The sequence below is a fragment of the Hypomesus transpacificus genome, chromosome 8, assembly GCF_021917145.1.
Source record: "Hypomesus transpacificus isolate Combined female chromosome 8, fHypTra1, whole genome shotgun sequence".
NCBI classification, from domain to species: Eukaryota; Metazoa; Chordata; class Actinopteri; order Osmeriformes; family Osmeridae; genus Hypomesus; species Hypomesus transpacificus.
In genome coordinates this window covers 3,916,824-3,932,354 of record NC_061067.1, presented here as the reverse complement: position 1 = coordinate 3,932,354, position 15,531 = coordinate 3,916,824, and the positions used below count along the sequence as shown (strand labels likewise).

The 15,531-nt window shown below is 45.6% G+C and overlaps 1 protein-coding gene across 2 annotated transcripts in view; it reads right to left on the bottom strand.

The window, feature by feature from the left end:
- LOC124470469 (LIM zinc-binding domain-containing Nebulette-like) overlaps nucleotides 1-14,023 on the bottom strand; it is a 21,110-nt gene extending 7,087 nt beyond the window's left edge. The window contains exons 1-4 of one of the 2 annotated variants that reach the window (XM_047024376.1): nucleotides 13,571-14,023; nucleotides 12,652-12,746; nucleotides 8,126-8,210; nucleotides 6,362-6,469 (exon numbers count right to left, since the gene is read on the bottom strand). In XM_047024376.1, the coding sequence (XP_046880332.1) occupies nucleotides 6,362-6,469; nucleotides 8,126-8,210; nucleotides 12,652-12,746; nucleotides 13,571-13,639 (357 nt within the window). In that variant the 5' untranslated portion in view covers nucleotides 13,640-14,023. The remainder of the gene's footprint in view (nucleotides 1-6,361; nucleotides 6,470-8,125; nucleotides 8,211-12,651; nucleotides 12,747-13,570) is intronic. The other variant, XM_047024377.1, reaches the window with a different exon arrangement.
- Nucleotides 14,024-15,531: the final 1,508 nt, after the last annotated feature.

Sequence of the window (15,531 nt, the reverse complement as noted above, 5' to 3'; positions counted from 1 at the left end):
TGGGATTGACTCTTTCTGCCTTGCTCCTTGTACTTGCTCTGGGTAACACAACACTAAAGGTCAGTCGAATGTTGACTGACCATGTGCTTGATAGATTAATATTCCTGACACCATGTCCTGTCGACCATGTCCTGTTGGTCTAATGGATACATCTGAAATGTACTTGTTATCATCTGGAATCTGGTGGGCAATGCAAGTGGGGTGCTTAACTGTACCTCGCTGATCATCTCTGTCATCTCCCTGGCAAACTGCATGTCGGGAGTATCTGGCAACTGGGAAAACAGAGAACCTGGAGCTGCTCTGCTCACCTCCTTATACTTGATCTGGAAGAAGAAGAGAGGAGAGGGAGAGAGGTGAAGAGCAAGTCAGAGAGAGAAAGAGGGAGATAGAAACACTACTAGTTAATATTAAGTATAACAGGTTCAAATGCTATATATGTTTCTGTGATATGTTCTCATCTCTAATTTGAGACTTGAGTACTCTGGAGGTGACTTGTGTACCTCACTCTGCAGCTGGGAGGCCTCTTTAGCATGTTGGGTCTCCATGGTCTCTGGTAACAGTTGGTACAAAGAGGTGGAGGCTGCCTTCTTCCCTGCTTCTTTGTACTTAGTCTGAAACATAGATTATTAAAAAAACTCACCTTGTAGAGTCTCTTTCAGTGTTAGTTCTAATTGATGATAGTGATGATGAGGATGATGATGGTGAGGATGATCAGGAAGTAATACCTCACTCTGGAACTCCAGCACAGTCTGGGAGTGTTGCATCTCCCTGGTCTCGGGGAGTAAAGAGTACAAGTTGGTGCTCATCTCCTTCCTGCTCTCCTCCTTGTACTTGTTCTAGAGGAGAGGAACGAGACAGAGCATGTTAATCTACAACCATGGAGGAGAGAAGAGGACAGGAGAAGAGGACAGGAGAAGAGGAGGACAGGAGAAGAGGACAGGAGAAGAGGACAGGAGAAGATGAGAGGAGAAAAGGACAGGAGAGGAGAAGAGGAGAGGAGAAGAGGAGAGGAGAAGAGGAGAGGAGAGGAGAGGAGAGGAGAGGAGAAGAGGACAGGAGAAGAGGACAGGAGAAGAGGAGAGGACAGGAGAAGAGGACAGGAGAAGAGGAGAGGAGAGGAGAAGAGGAGAGGAGAAGAGGAGAGGAGAGGAGAGGAGAAGAGGAGAGGAGAAGAGGACAGGAGAAGAGGAGAGATTAGAGGAGAGGAGAAATGATAAAGGAGAAGAGAAGACCTCACCTCACTCTGCAGCTCAGACGCAGCCTTGGCAAACTGGGTCTCAGTGGTCTCTGGGAGCAGGGAGTAGATACTCTGGGATCGACTCTTTCTGCCTTGCTCCTTGTACTTGCTCTGGGTAACACAACAAGAAGGTCAGTCAAATGTATGCCAAGAACATATCCTATTTGGTATAATGGTAGCATCTGAAACGTAAAAATTATAATCTCTCATTTACAATCTGCATCATTTGTTTTCTCTGGGTGGGATTATAATCTGTGTACCTCACTCTGTAGATCGGAGGCCTCTCTAGCGTGCTGGGTCTCCAGGGTCTCTGGTAACAGGTGGTACAGAGAGTCAGATGCCTCCTTCAGACTCTCCTCTTTGTACTTGGCCTGAAACAGAGAGGAGAGGTACATTACAGAGAAAAAGGGGTTGTTTAGGACCCAGGGACTCACATCACACCCGACATTCAGGCAAATCAGCACTCTCGTTAGTCCTCAGTTCAGAGGGGGTGAACTTCTGACAGCGTGTGTGTGTTGACAGAGGTGGAATGCACCAAGGCTGTGTGTCTGCGGTCCAATGAGAATCAACAGTTCAAAACAATACCTTTCAGACATGAATTAGACAAGTGTCAAGACAAGGCTGAGCATCTACACAGCTCAACACCCTAAAATCCAGTTGTGTGTGTGTGTGTGTGTGTGTGCATGACAGGAATTATGTGTGACTTAGAAAAAAGAGAGTGAGTGTGTTTGGGTGTCACCTCTGAGATGTAATTGGAGTGTTGGAGTGCTGCGTCAGGTACAAACATACTCTGGCCCTTCAGCTTCTCAAAGTCCTCCTTATATTTCACCTGGAGGGGGGTGGAGAAGGGAGGGAAAGGAATAGAAAGGAAGGGAGACAGAGAAAGGGGATGAAGATGCAGAGGAGAGATAGAGGGAAGAAGAAAAGGAGAAATGTTATAAGCGTAGTCTTTGCGAGTGACATCAGTGTCTTGGTCTTCAGTGCTGACAAAGGCCTCATGTCCTGGTGATTGACACCTGAGATCAGATAAGATTGGCACCTCTTATTTAGGTAATCGGAGTCATTTAGTGATTGCCATACAGGCACATTTTCTTCTGCAGACTCATTACAAATGTATGGTGTCGGTGAAGACTGAAGAACAGGCAGACTGAAGCACTGTTGTGTGAGGCGACAGTATCCAGGGACTTACGTAGCTAGACTCTTATCAAGGCATTCCACATGAGGACACCACGTCAGTTTTACAGTCCGATGTTAGAAGAGACTCATGTTATTATCAACCCTTCATATAAACTGTGCAGTCAAACTATGACCTGGCGGAGAGGAAGAGAGGTGGAGAGAGGAGACAAAAGAATATGGAAGGAGACGAGAGTATGTTGTGCGACAAGTAAGGAGATGATAAGATGAGATAGAAGACAGTATGTTATGAGTCAGAGTGTGAGCTATTGCAAGTGAAAGCCAAAAAACTCCCACTTCAGCTAGAAACAGAAAGACCCTGAACTAATGTAGCAGTGTTTTGCGAAAAAGGCTTAGCCCTTTATGATTTGCAACAACGTTTCAACTACACCCTTTCCTTTCTCCAAAATGTGCGTGAAAACGTAGAGAGAGCTTTGTCTCATGTTGTGATTGAGTTGATATTTATGACTGTCCTGTATTGCTCATCTCTGGCAGGAAACGTCCACTTCACACATGAATACACAGTTATGTTCATTCATCTTCTCCACTAGTTGGCTTATTGTTATGTGGGTGAGGGAGAGGCAGAGAAAGAGTGAGAAAAGGTGAGAGAGACAGAGATATAAAAGAGAGAGAGAGAGTGGGGGGAAAAAGAAGAGAGTGCCAGAGCCAAATCCAAACTGCTTTTTCACCAGCCTGTCTGTCCTACTTTGCTACGCCTCATGATTAGAGGATGTTGGGGATTAATGAGAAGCAGCCAAGATCCAAAATGGCTGCCCAGTTTCCTTCAACAGAAACTTTAAAAGTACAATTAACCTTGATAACAATCATACTTACATCACTGACCAGCAGACTGCACCTCCGGTTGAAGGTGGGATCCGGTAAGACAGGTTTACCAAAGCACTGTCAAGGGAAGCAAATCAAATGCACATCAAAAACATTTTATTAATCAAGTTAAAACACACATATATGATCCTCATTACTTTCCACTGGCCAGATTTAGCCAAATTAAAGCTAATTTCTGTCATTTGTATATTTATAATCCTCTTAGAGGATTCAGACCAGCCCAGAGCCGTGTGTGGGCTGCTTGTTACCTTGGTGACAACTGCCAAGGTCAGGAGTTCCAACAGGCCTCAGTGGGCTGAGGTCAACATACTGTAACTGAACAGTGAATCCACAGAGAAGGATGTAGGCAACAACATACTGTGATAACCAAACACCAAACTATCTAACTAAAAGCCTAAAATAGATGATTACTGAGCATATCTGAAAAAATCTGGAAAACATTCTCACCTTCTTTATTTTTCTTGATGTCTTGGTCTTGACTTCCTCCTTCTTCTCAGTCTCTTCTTCCTCCTCCTCCTCCTCTTCCTCAGTCTCTACCTCAGTCTCTTCCTCCTCCTCAGATGCCTTCATCATGTCCTTAACCTTCACAACCTCCGTGACCTCCAAACTGGTGCCTCCAGAGAAGGAAATCTTCACGTCCTCCTTCACTTCCTTCTCCTCCTCCTCTTTTACCCCCTTCTCCTCCTCCTCTTTTACCCCCTTCTCTTCCTCGTCTTTCAGATCCTTCACTTCTTTCTCGTTCTCCTCCTTCCCCACTTTTACCTCCACTTCATCCCCTTGTGTCTGTATCTCTATGGTCTCCATGACCTCCCTGCTCCTCGTGGTGGTCCCTCTTCTGTTTCTTGGGTAGAAGGCTGGAAGAGGGAGGGGGGGAAGATCCAAGTCTTTCTCCCCTGGACAGGAGCTTTCCTTGCTGGGTATAAAATCACTAAGGAACCACCAGGCAGATCAGAGAGCAAGTCGCGTTTAGGTGGGATCTAGGTAACCTCCAGCCCAGATTCCCAGTCCCAGTGGTGTCTCTGTACAGGACTGGAATTTTCCTTTCTGGGTATTGTGTGTCTGGGTACCCCTTATCTCTCCTGGCTCCAGATTTAGACCTCCACTTGTGCTCTTATCGACTGCCATGCCTGGAGGGTGAATCAGAGGGCCAGAGAGGGGTATGGGGGGATGAGGGGACAGAGAAGTGTGAAGGGGTATGTGGGTGAAGAGGATGACTCAGAAAGGTGTTGGAAGGAATTTCGTATTCCTGATCTGCAGTGGTGACTATAAGTGCCTCACTACCTCAGTCCCAGTAAGGGTCAAAGCAGCAGTTACAGACAGACAGACACAAACAGACAGAGAAATAGTCAGGCAGACAGACAGATTATTATCCATTCAGCTTGTGCAGTGACCTGAACATCTTGCCTCTCAGAGTTATGGTCCCAGCCTGGACACCGCCAGCCAATGGAGAGGGCTGATACAAGCAGTTCACCATCCATCACCTCAGACGATTGGCTGCTCTCCAGCAGAGAGAGCTACAACAGACAGTTAGGTCAGTTTTAGTGTTAGTGTGGTCTCAGATGCTAGCTGGCAGGCAGGAGCCAGATGGTCTGCAGGTTCAATCAAGCTAACAGGACTATCAACGGGAGAAGTTTCTAAAGCAAGAGATCAAAGGAAACTATGCTGTGAATAACAGATGGTCGGCCAAAACAACAACAACAATTGGGGCTTCAACTATAAAACTCAAATCTGTATCTTTATAGAAGATAACTATCACTGCCTCAGTAAACATACTGTTTATGTCGTATGTTCTATGTGTTGTAGTTGATGAATAACGCCACACGTGTTGTTTGCGTGTTGCTTGCGTGTTGTGCGGGGTATGATGACAGGGTAAGAGAGGTGGGCGTGGAGGGGTGTGGCCACAGCACACTGAAACTGGAGATACACAGACAGGGAAACCACATCAAGACTGTGTGTGTGTATGTGTGTGTTTATGAGACAGTGTGTACAGGGTATATTTTGGGACAACCACACCCCTATAAACAGATGTCTTCCCTCCATTCACTTGTGACTTGTGTGAGTGTGTGTATGTGTGTGTGTGTTCGTTAAAGCAGGAGGGAGAGAGATTACCAGGACATACTGTACAGTCAGCTAATAGGTCTCCAGACAGAATCTGTACAGAACCACAGAAGTAAAGGGGATGAAACAACACGTCCTCCTTCTGCCTCTCCTGTCTTGTGTCTTATGTTTTTTTAAACAAAACTGCACACAATCACTACTAAATACCTACCTCATTAAGATTGTGAGTCTAAACTATGCACTCTGTATAAACACAAAATAACTTAAGGTGATATCTCACCTGATAGGCCAGTGGAGGTCCATGATGTCACTGTGCTTTCTTGATTGGCTGGATGCTGGGTCAGACAGTGACGCTCTCCTATCAGGTTCCAGCTACTTCGAAATGGACCGATATTGTGTGTGTCTGTGTTTTTGTGTGTGAGAGTGTGTGAATGTGTGTGTCTAAAATGTTGTTTTGGTTTTAAGAACGAGGAAACATAGTTGGACGATATGTACGTTTTTTCTCAGCTTCTGTGTGAAATGACCTTGTACATGTGTGTGTGTGTGTGATTCTGCTCAGTGACCAAACTACACCCAATGATTCACACTCCGCTTTCATGCTCCAATTGACAGCAGCCCCCCCCACACACACACACAGTGTCTCTCTCTCACACACACACACGCACGCACACACACAGACACACACACCCGCACACATAGACACAATAACACCTACCCCTTCTTTTGTTCAACAATACGCTCACTTCCACATTCTCTCTTGGGCACACACATACACACACACTTCCCCTTTCTGTCTCAAACACATTCTCTCCGACATCTTGTTCTCAGGAACACACACTCCTGTCTAAAAAACAAACAAACTCGCCGTTACATAACAGGACTTACAGACTCTCTGCCATTGACCACCCTGACACATTACACATACACACAGCCAACAGGTCAAGGGTCAAATGAGGTAACACAGGAAACAGGAAGGATGAAAAGACCTCGACCCCAGTGTGGAAGAGTGAGTGAGGTCACAGTGTGGCAGGAAATGATGTCATGGCTTACATTACTGATCTGTTCCTGTGTGCGTCTGAGTCTCTGGAGCTCGGGTGTGTCAGACACAATACTGAAGCCCCGCCCCTTACTCTCTTCAAAGTCACGCTTGTACTTCACCTAAGAGAGGGATGGAGAGAGAGAGAGATAGAGAGAGAGAGAGAGAGAGAGAGAGAGAGAGAGAGAGAGAGAGAGAGAGAGAGAGAGAGAGAGAGAGAGAGAGAGAGAGAGAGAGAGAGAAAGACAGAAAGGGAAAGAGAGAGATTACTCCTAGCTGCCGACAGCCCACTGAGTTCACCCTAGCTCTGTCCCTCCACCTACTCAGATATCAACATTTACTACAGCAGAGGCAGCAGCAACTAGGCATTCTAGAACCATCCTGAGAGACACGATGAGTTCCATGTTCTGCCTAGAATTCTAGAACCTTGGGGTGCTGTCCCTGGTAACAAAGCCTTATCTCTACTAAGCTGATCATTATCTCTATAATAAGACACTCATTTAACGGTTCAAAGGGACGATTCCTGATTCCCCACTGGGAGCATTGTTGTATTAATAAGTTCACTTTTCCCTCCAAACCTTTTCTGGCACAACAAAATGTCCCAGAATGTTATCCTCAAAGACATCGCTGAATATTGCCTCCGATGTGAATTCTAGCAATGAGGATTGCACCTGCCCTAGACTCCTACCCCAGTCTACCTGTCTGGAGGTCAGGAAGGTAAATGGTCTACCTGTAACCGTCACAGTGTTCAGTCAGTGGGTGAATATTTTCTGAAATTGGTCGATGTTATGTAAGCTTTAAAGAGAGGGGGAGAGAGAGAAGAGAGACAGAAGCGAGAGAGAGGAGAGCGGAGAGAGAGGTCATCTCTAGATGACTGTAGTAAATCTACAGTCTCTAAATGACAACTTTGTAATATAACTGACCTTTACCTCTGTGACCGAGGACTGGGAAAGCAATAACACACACACATACAGGCGGACACACACACTCTGTGTGACCAGACGGCCAGAGAACCCCTCTGTGTGTGTGTGTGTGTGTGTGTAATTGGCAGCGTGTGGGGCAGCATGTCAGTGTGTGTTCGGGGAGCGTGCGGAGCAGTCAGGAAGGACAGGTTCAACATGCTGTTCTGAGGCCTGGACGTTATGATACTGCTATCCATGACCGTGGTGGGGACCTACTTACAGCTTTTTATTAAGAGTGGTCTGGCTTTTCTGTATGGTGCTTTGTACAATTAGCTTTTATTTGTGTAAGTGTGTCTGTGTGCATGTGATAAAAAGTAGTAGGCTATGTAGAGGATGAGGAGAGCAGATGTCCACTCAGTGGCATCCAGAAGGGGACCATGCTGTCACACACACACACACACACACACACACACACACACACACACACACACACACACACACACACACAGAGACAGCAGCAGTGACTAGTCTAGCCTAGAGAGGTTAAGGACTAATCAGAGACCAGAACAGGATATTCATCTTATACATGACACATCATCAAATAAAGACATCATCAAAACAGAGTTGACAGGCTCCACTCTAGGGTAATGCAGTCCCCTTTTGCCTAATCGCCTGTCGGAGGATTTTGTGCTTGTCAGAAATCTGTGTGTGTACATCCACTCTTGGACATGACCGAGCATCGCAGTGTGTGTGTGTGTGCGTACCTTTACTTTCTGCATGCAGTTCCGTAGGAGTGGGTAGTGCCAATGGTCCGATGGCAAATGCTGGGTGTGTATAACGTATGTGTGCATGCATGCATGTGTGTGTGTGACTGACCTGGCTCTGGAGTTCACTCTGGTGTTTGAGTCTTAGGTTCTCTGGGGTGTCAGCCACGATGGTGAATGACGTCTTGGGGTAGTGTCTGGAGAGAGAGAGAGAGAGAGAGAGAGAGAGAGAGAGAGAGAGAGAGAGAGAGAGAGAGAGAGAGAGAGAGAGAGGGAGAGAGAGAAAAGGGAGAGGGAATATGAGAGACCCTGTGTGAACATTTGTGTGGTGTATTCGTGTGTCTGCATGCACATCCTCCAAGACAGAGTGACGCCACAAGTCAAAGACCGTATCTACGACTTTACCAAAACAATGAGCTATTGAAATGTCTAAAATAAAACCTAGAGGAAGTTCAGTTTTACGTCAGACACACACACACTCCATAGAACAATAGAACCAGACTGAAAGAGCAACCATGAAACTCTGAGTGGTTACCAGGGAGATGGATGGACCAACCCCAGAACATGAGTGATGTCATCATAGAACACAAGTTAAGTACAGAGGGAACACAGAACTAGCAAGAGATCCAGACAGGTTTCCCTCATCATCATCATCATCATCGAGGCTCTGGTAGAGATTCCATCCCTCTGACACCATTGTAAACAGCATACACAACACAGAATAACAGTTAACTAGTGTAGGAGGGTGTGTAGGTGTGTGTGTGTCTGTGTGCGTGTCTGTGTGTAGTTGCCCCCATATTCCAACCAAATTGGTCTCTTTAGGCCATAAAACAGTAGAGAGTTTTTTCAGTAGAGTGCTAACCCCCCCCCACACACACACACACACACACATACACACACACACACACACACACAGTGATTCATTGCTGCTGAGTTGGTGGTGAGAGCATATTCTGCAGCACAGTTTGACCACTCCACTAAAACAGCCTGGAGATCTCCATCCCTCCCACTATTTCTCTCCATCTCTTTATCCCTCCATCTCTATTCCTCCAGTTCTATCTCACAGCTCACATCAAGTAATGATGCTGGCTGGCCTTGTGCATGTCATTTCTTTTTGCTAAACTATGTCCACACACACAAGTACACTGAACGATCCTCAGACCTTGACCAGTTGATCACAGTTGACCTCACAAACGGAGGCATTAAGTCAACTCTGCACACACACACACCTTGCCTAAATCCCTGTGCAAAGTTTATGTGTGTAGGTGTGAGTGTGTGTATTTGTGTGTGTGTAGAGTCCTGTCCATAGTTTCACTAACCCTCCCCCCCCCGCGCCCCTTCCTCTGAGGACTAGTGTTACACTTCAGCCACCGGTCGCCACTGGCAACCCTGCACACTTTGTTTCAGCGTTGCAACCCAATCCCCAGAAACAAAGAACAGCACTGTGGGATGTCACACACACAAACACACTCAGACACACACAAACACACACCTGACAGACACATTCAGACACACACAAACACACACCTGACAGACACACACAGACGCACACAAACACACACCTGACAGACACACACAGACGCACACAAACACACACCTGACAGACACACACAGACGCACACAAACACACACCTGACAGACACACACAGACGCACACAAACACACACCTGACAGACACACACAGACGCACACAAACACACACCTGACAGACACACACAGACGCACACAAACACACACCTGACAGACACACACAGACGCACACAAACACACACCTGACAGACACACACAGACGCACACAAACACACACCTGACAGACACACACAGACGCACACAAACACACACCTGACAGACACACACAGACGCACACAAACACACACCTGACAGACACACACAGACGCACACAAACACACACCTGACAGACACACACAGACGCACACAAACACACACCTGACAGACACACACAGACGCACACAAACACACACCTGACAGACACACACAGACGCACACAAACACTAGCTGGCTGGCTGACTAGGTGCTGCTACAGAAAACACCAACTGAGTTAGAAGAAGCTGTTTATCCTCTGACCAGGACCATGTTCTACAAGTGACTAACCTCCTGAGAGGCTTCCTGTCCCTCCACACGCCCCTGTCTCGTTCTTAGGGCTTCGCTGGGGTGTTACTCACCACCATCTTGGTTTATGCGTGTGTCGTGTCATCGTCATGAACGTGTTGTGTTTATGAGGTGCCTTTCTGTTCAGCTGAGAGGACAGAGAGTCTTGGCCTTTAGAAGACATGAAAGATCTCCTGACCTTCAGTGGCTTTCACTTAGACATGACATTGCCTGTAACAGACCTTTCATCAGCACACACACACTGCCTGTAACAGACCTTTCATCCGCACACACACACCGCCTGTAACAGACCTTTCATCCGCACACACACACCGCCTGTAACAGACCTTTCATCAGCACACACACACTGCCTGTAACAGACCTTTCATCAGCACACACACACTGCCTGTAACAGACCTTTCATCCGCACACACACACCGCCTGTAACAGACCTTTCATCCGCACACACACACCGCCTGTAACAGACCTTTCATCAGCACACACACACCGCCTGTAACAGACCTTTCATCCGCACACACACACTGCCTGTAACAGACCTTTCATCAGCACACACACACTGCCTGTAACAGACCTTTCATCCGCACACACACACCGCCTGTAACAGACCTTTCATCAGCACACACACCGCCTGTAAAACACCTTTCATCAGCACACACACCGCCTGTAAGATGACAGTGTACCAGTCTGCTGGAGAGGTTAGGAGACAGGATCAGAACACAGTGTCATTTTGGGTCAAGGTTCCCACGTTATATCTGTGTGTGTATAGTTTCTATGGTATATACAATATGGATGTACATTTACTGTGTGTGTGTGTGGGGGGGGGGAAGAGTGTGTGTTGACCAGTCTGGACAGATTTAGATGCCATTGTCTGTAGTAGGACTGTGGCATTTTAGATGCAGGCTGACACTCCCTGGCTGTGTTGTCTGGGCTTATTCTGGGATGTCACAACTTCCTGTAGAAAGGAGACTTCCTGTGGCCCCTCAGTCCCTGGTGTAGATATGTGACATTGTGTGCGTGTATCAATGTGAGGGTGAAAAACATTTACAGTTTCTGACCTGTGTATTGATCTAACACACACACACATAGTTGATTATGCAGAGGGTCAGAGGCGGCTCGAGGCTCAGTCCTCCGATGTGTGTTCCCGCCAACGCAGTTATATCTGCTGCAGCACACACACACACATATACACACACAAACATACCCATGATCAAATACACATTCGAACACACACACACAAACACATGCACACAAAAAACTGCTGCACATCTCTACCCCGAGGCCAGGTGGTAAGTGTGTGTGTGTTTCATTTCTGAATATACATATATTTTCTCTCTATATACTGTATGTTTCTCTCTTTCTATCTGTCTGTCTGTCTGTTCTGGCATCTCGTCTTTTCTGAGTTTATTCCCAGAGAAGATCAGACAGACTGAAGAGTTTCATAAGTCCCTCACATATCTTCTAACTGCCTGACAAATTACACTCTCTTCTCTTTTCTCCTTCTCATCATTCTCTCTCCCTCCCTCTTCCTCTGGTTCTTTCTCCCCCTCTCCTTCTTTCAGTGAAACAAAGAAACAGTCAGATACAGTTTGTCTGCTCTGTGGCTTCTCAGCTTGAAAAGGAGAGTCTGCTGGTCTGCTGGTCTCTCTCTAGTGATGTCACAGTAATGTGGATGAGATATAAGGAAAGAGAGGGAGGGGGAGGGAGGGAAGGATTGAGGGAGGGAGGGAGGGAGGGAAGGGGGGTTAGAGCCTTAGAGGTATGGATTATTGCGGCACGATGCTCATTTTGTCCTCCATTAATCCTTCCATCATTCTCTTCTCTTTCATCTGGCCTACTAGGGACCCTATCACGAGGAATGGGGGATAAAGAATGGATAAAGGACAGAGAGAGAGAGAGGGAGGGAAAGAAAGAGGGAAGGGGACTTATAAGCAATTGTTATCCTCTGAAGTTAGGACTACTTCGAACTCAGAGCTCCAAGATAGGATCTAAAATGTGTGTGTGTGTGTGTATGTGTTTGTGTATGATGAGGCAAAGTAGAGGTACTGCGTTGTCAACTAGGTGTGTTGCGGATGAACAAAGATTCTCTGTGTTCACCCAGATGCTCCATTGAGACAGGAAACAGCTTTATAGCAGCAATGGGTCAGAGGTCATTCCAACTTCAGCTTCCTTTAAGTCAACGCGAAGGGTTGGAGTGGAGGGGGATGGAGGGATGGAGGGACAAAGTATGTTCTGTTTCAAGCACCCCAGTCTGGCACACTAAGACTTTGATGAAGTTTTCACAATGTGGACTTTCTTTCAAATGTGGTGTGCTAAGATAACAAGTATTCAACATAGAAAAGAAAAAAAATGAAAATGACAAGCAGTTTAGCATCCATCTGTTTCAATGCTGGAGGTCTGAAAATAGACTAGTTTTAACACACACACCACACATACATGCACTTCTTCGCTCCTTCCTCCTTTGCACTTCTATGCTCCTTCCCCAGAGGTTTACCTGCCCCCCTTACTCACGCGTTGCAGTAGGGCGTCTTGTCATACCCTTTGTAATTCTTCATGTTGAGGGTCATCTTGCACACCTCGCAGTGGAAACATCCTTTATGCCAGTTCTGGACCAAAAACACACAAAACCTTCACCTTATCTGTGGTCAGAGTTGGTTAAAGGCTGGCAGCTTACTGTGACTAAGACTAAACAACAACTTTGGTGGCAGGGTAAAGGATTTTACTGCAGTTCAAGAGGTTGTAGGTGGTAGCCTACATCATTGGAAAAAAAAATGAACGCCTGGATTGTTATCAAGGATTGGAGCTTTAGATATGTATCTCTTTCATAACTTCGGTTTTGAGAGATGCACAGGGGGAGCCTGGACACTTCATTAACAGCTCCTCAAGGTGAGAGGAGGTCATGCTCTGTTTATCGCCCGCGTGTCCGTGCCGGATGCAGTCAACTCTGTATGGACCAGCGGTGGGGCGCCTGGAGTAACCTGTGCAAACCGACACCTCTCAATTTACGTCCAAAACGCAGCCGGTAAACGAACAACACAGCACTACGCATCAATTATGTATTGGCACTATTATGTAATAGGAATGAGCCTTTGACATGGTCTTGATGTAAAAAGACAGGCATCATTCTTAACAGTCTTGATAAGAGCCAATTTATGGAAATTGCAATCAGAGAAAATTGTATTATATTTTGGGGGCATGAGATGTGCGATTGTTTTCTGAAACCTGCCTTAAGAGAAAATGTTCCACTTGCAAAACACACACAGTAGCCAAGCTTATGCGTTTTATGGAGAAGGTGCGCACTTATCTGACTATCCGCTTAGAACTGTTGCCAAGCTTCAAGTTTTACACCAAAACGGTGGAAGTACACATTTTGTAACGTAAGATTATCCTTCAATTCAGAATAACATTTAAATAAGCATATCAATCTCACCTTATCAAGGCAGTTTACTTTCTCCGTCGGGTAAACAATTTTGCCACAGCGCGCACACTGAGGGTTCATTTTTCCAAAACGTTCCTAAATTGAATCCAGCGAATAAATCAGTTCCTCGAATGTCGAATACTTCTTTATGTATAACCCTGTGTTTGGTATAAACGATAGTTTACTGCATCCCGTGAACAAACAGATAGCCTGGACTGTTTCCCGTCCTGTGTCGATGCTGTATTAAAATTGCACGGAGGTGAAACGGGCTGTTTGTGTGACACACAGCAGCGCTCAGCAGCCTAGCTGTTTGATTCGGCGGGCGACAGCACCAAGCCAATCTCGTATGTCTGATGTGCCTAGATGAGAGAGAAACCGAGCGAGAGAGAGGAGGAGAGAAGGGCGTGAACATTCTCTTTAAACTGTAAATTAATTTGATCTAAATTTGACATAAGGGTCTGACCAAAAATAAAATCTTCATGTTAATGTTTGGAACCCCGTCTCTCTCTCTCTCTTTCTCTCTTTCTCTCTTTCTCTCTCTCTCTCTCTCTCTCTCTCCTCTCTCTCTCTCTCTCTCTCTCTCTCTCTCTCTCTCTCTCTCTCTCTCTCTCTCTCTCTCGCACACACACACAGATAAACGTGCTAAGTTACATAACGAATCTGGAGTGGGAAGTAGATCAAAGGATCCATCGTGCTCCCCCCCATCTCAAAGAGAGAGAGAGACAAAGACAAAGACAGAGAGAGAGAGAGAGAGAGAGAGAGAGAGAGAGAGAGAGAGAGAGAGAGAGAGAGAGAGAGAGAGAGAGGAGAGAGAGAGAGAGAGAGAGAGAGAGAGAGAGAGAGAGAGAGAGAGAGAGAGAGAGATGGAAGAGAAAGAGAAAGCTTCCCCAGTGCATGAATGTGATAACTTTGGTTTGCTTCTATACAGGTATAAGATCCGCCGTGCTGGATGACACCACTAATGAAACCTATAAGTCATATTACTCAATACAAAAGCAGCTTGTTTTATTGCTGTAATAAGACCACACCATGAGTCACATCGTAAACTACAGACACAAATAGAGAAATGGCTCCCTCTATTGGTCTGGTTCTGTACACACGTACAGTGGAATCAGAATCAGAAACCGATTTATTACCAAGTACTTTTGCACATACAATTAAATTGCTGCAGACAAATACATGGTAGTAAAATATATTTAAAAAAATATAGCCTACTATGGTAAAAGGGCAAGTAGGCTACCGTGGTAATAGGTACATTTTACCAACTCGACCATTATGCATATATTATGAACATGTCTGAATTTAGTTTATGCTTGAGCTAGTGAAGAGATGATGTTGGATTCAGATTGGATATTCAAAACACTTGGTCTGAACGTAGTTGTCTAGGAATGTGTAATTATCAGTGGGCACTGGTTTGAATATTTCCCAGCATGCCAAGCGGTCTAGTCCTTTTTGTATTTTCAGCTCCTGTGTAGTCGCTTAAGTTATGTAAGTATAACTAAATTATTCTGTTTGTTGAAATGTTTAGATTTATTGATTTAATTTAGCTATCCGTACAAATGTTAGAAATAACCATAGAACGCTTATTTCTTTCTTTTGCAGGATTTAAATCCGTTGTGCAATTCAGAGGATGTCTGGTTGGTCCGATTGCAGTGGCGATTACAATTGATTGCTACAGTCAGTTACAGAATTCCTTGTTTCTTCTCTCCCCTCTCCCACTGCTGCCTTTGACCAGCCTTTTGTCCGTTTAACACCATATTCGTGTCTGCGATGATCAGTAATAATCCGTTCCAACCATGCTCCCGAAAACAATAATCTATGCTATGGTTTATTCCTTCTCAACTGTGGCACACTTGCTTCAGTTCAAAAGCTTTTGTATTCAACTGGATCTTATTACGGTCAGACTAAAGTAACATGTCGTAACTTAGATTTTACAAACCTGTATCATTTTAGTTCAGGTGGGACCTTGCAAC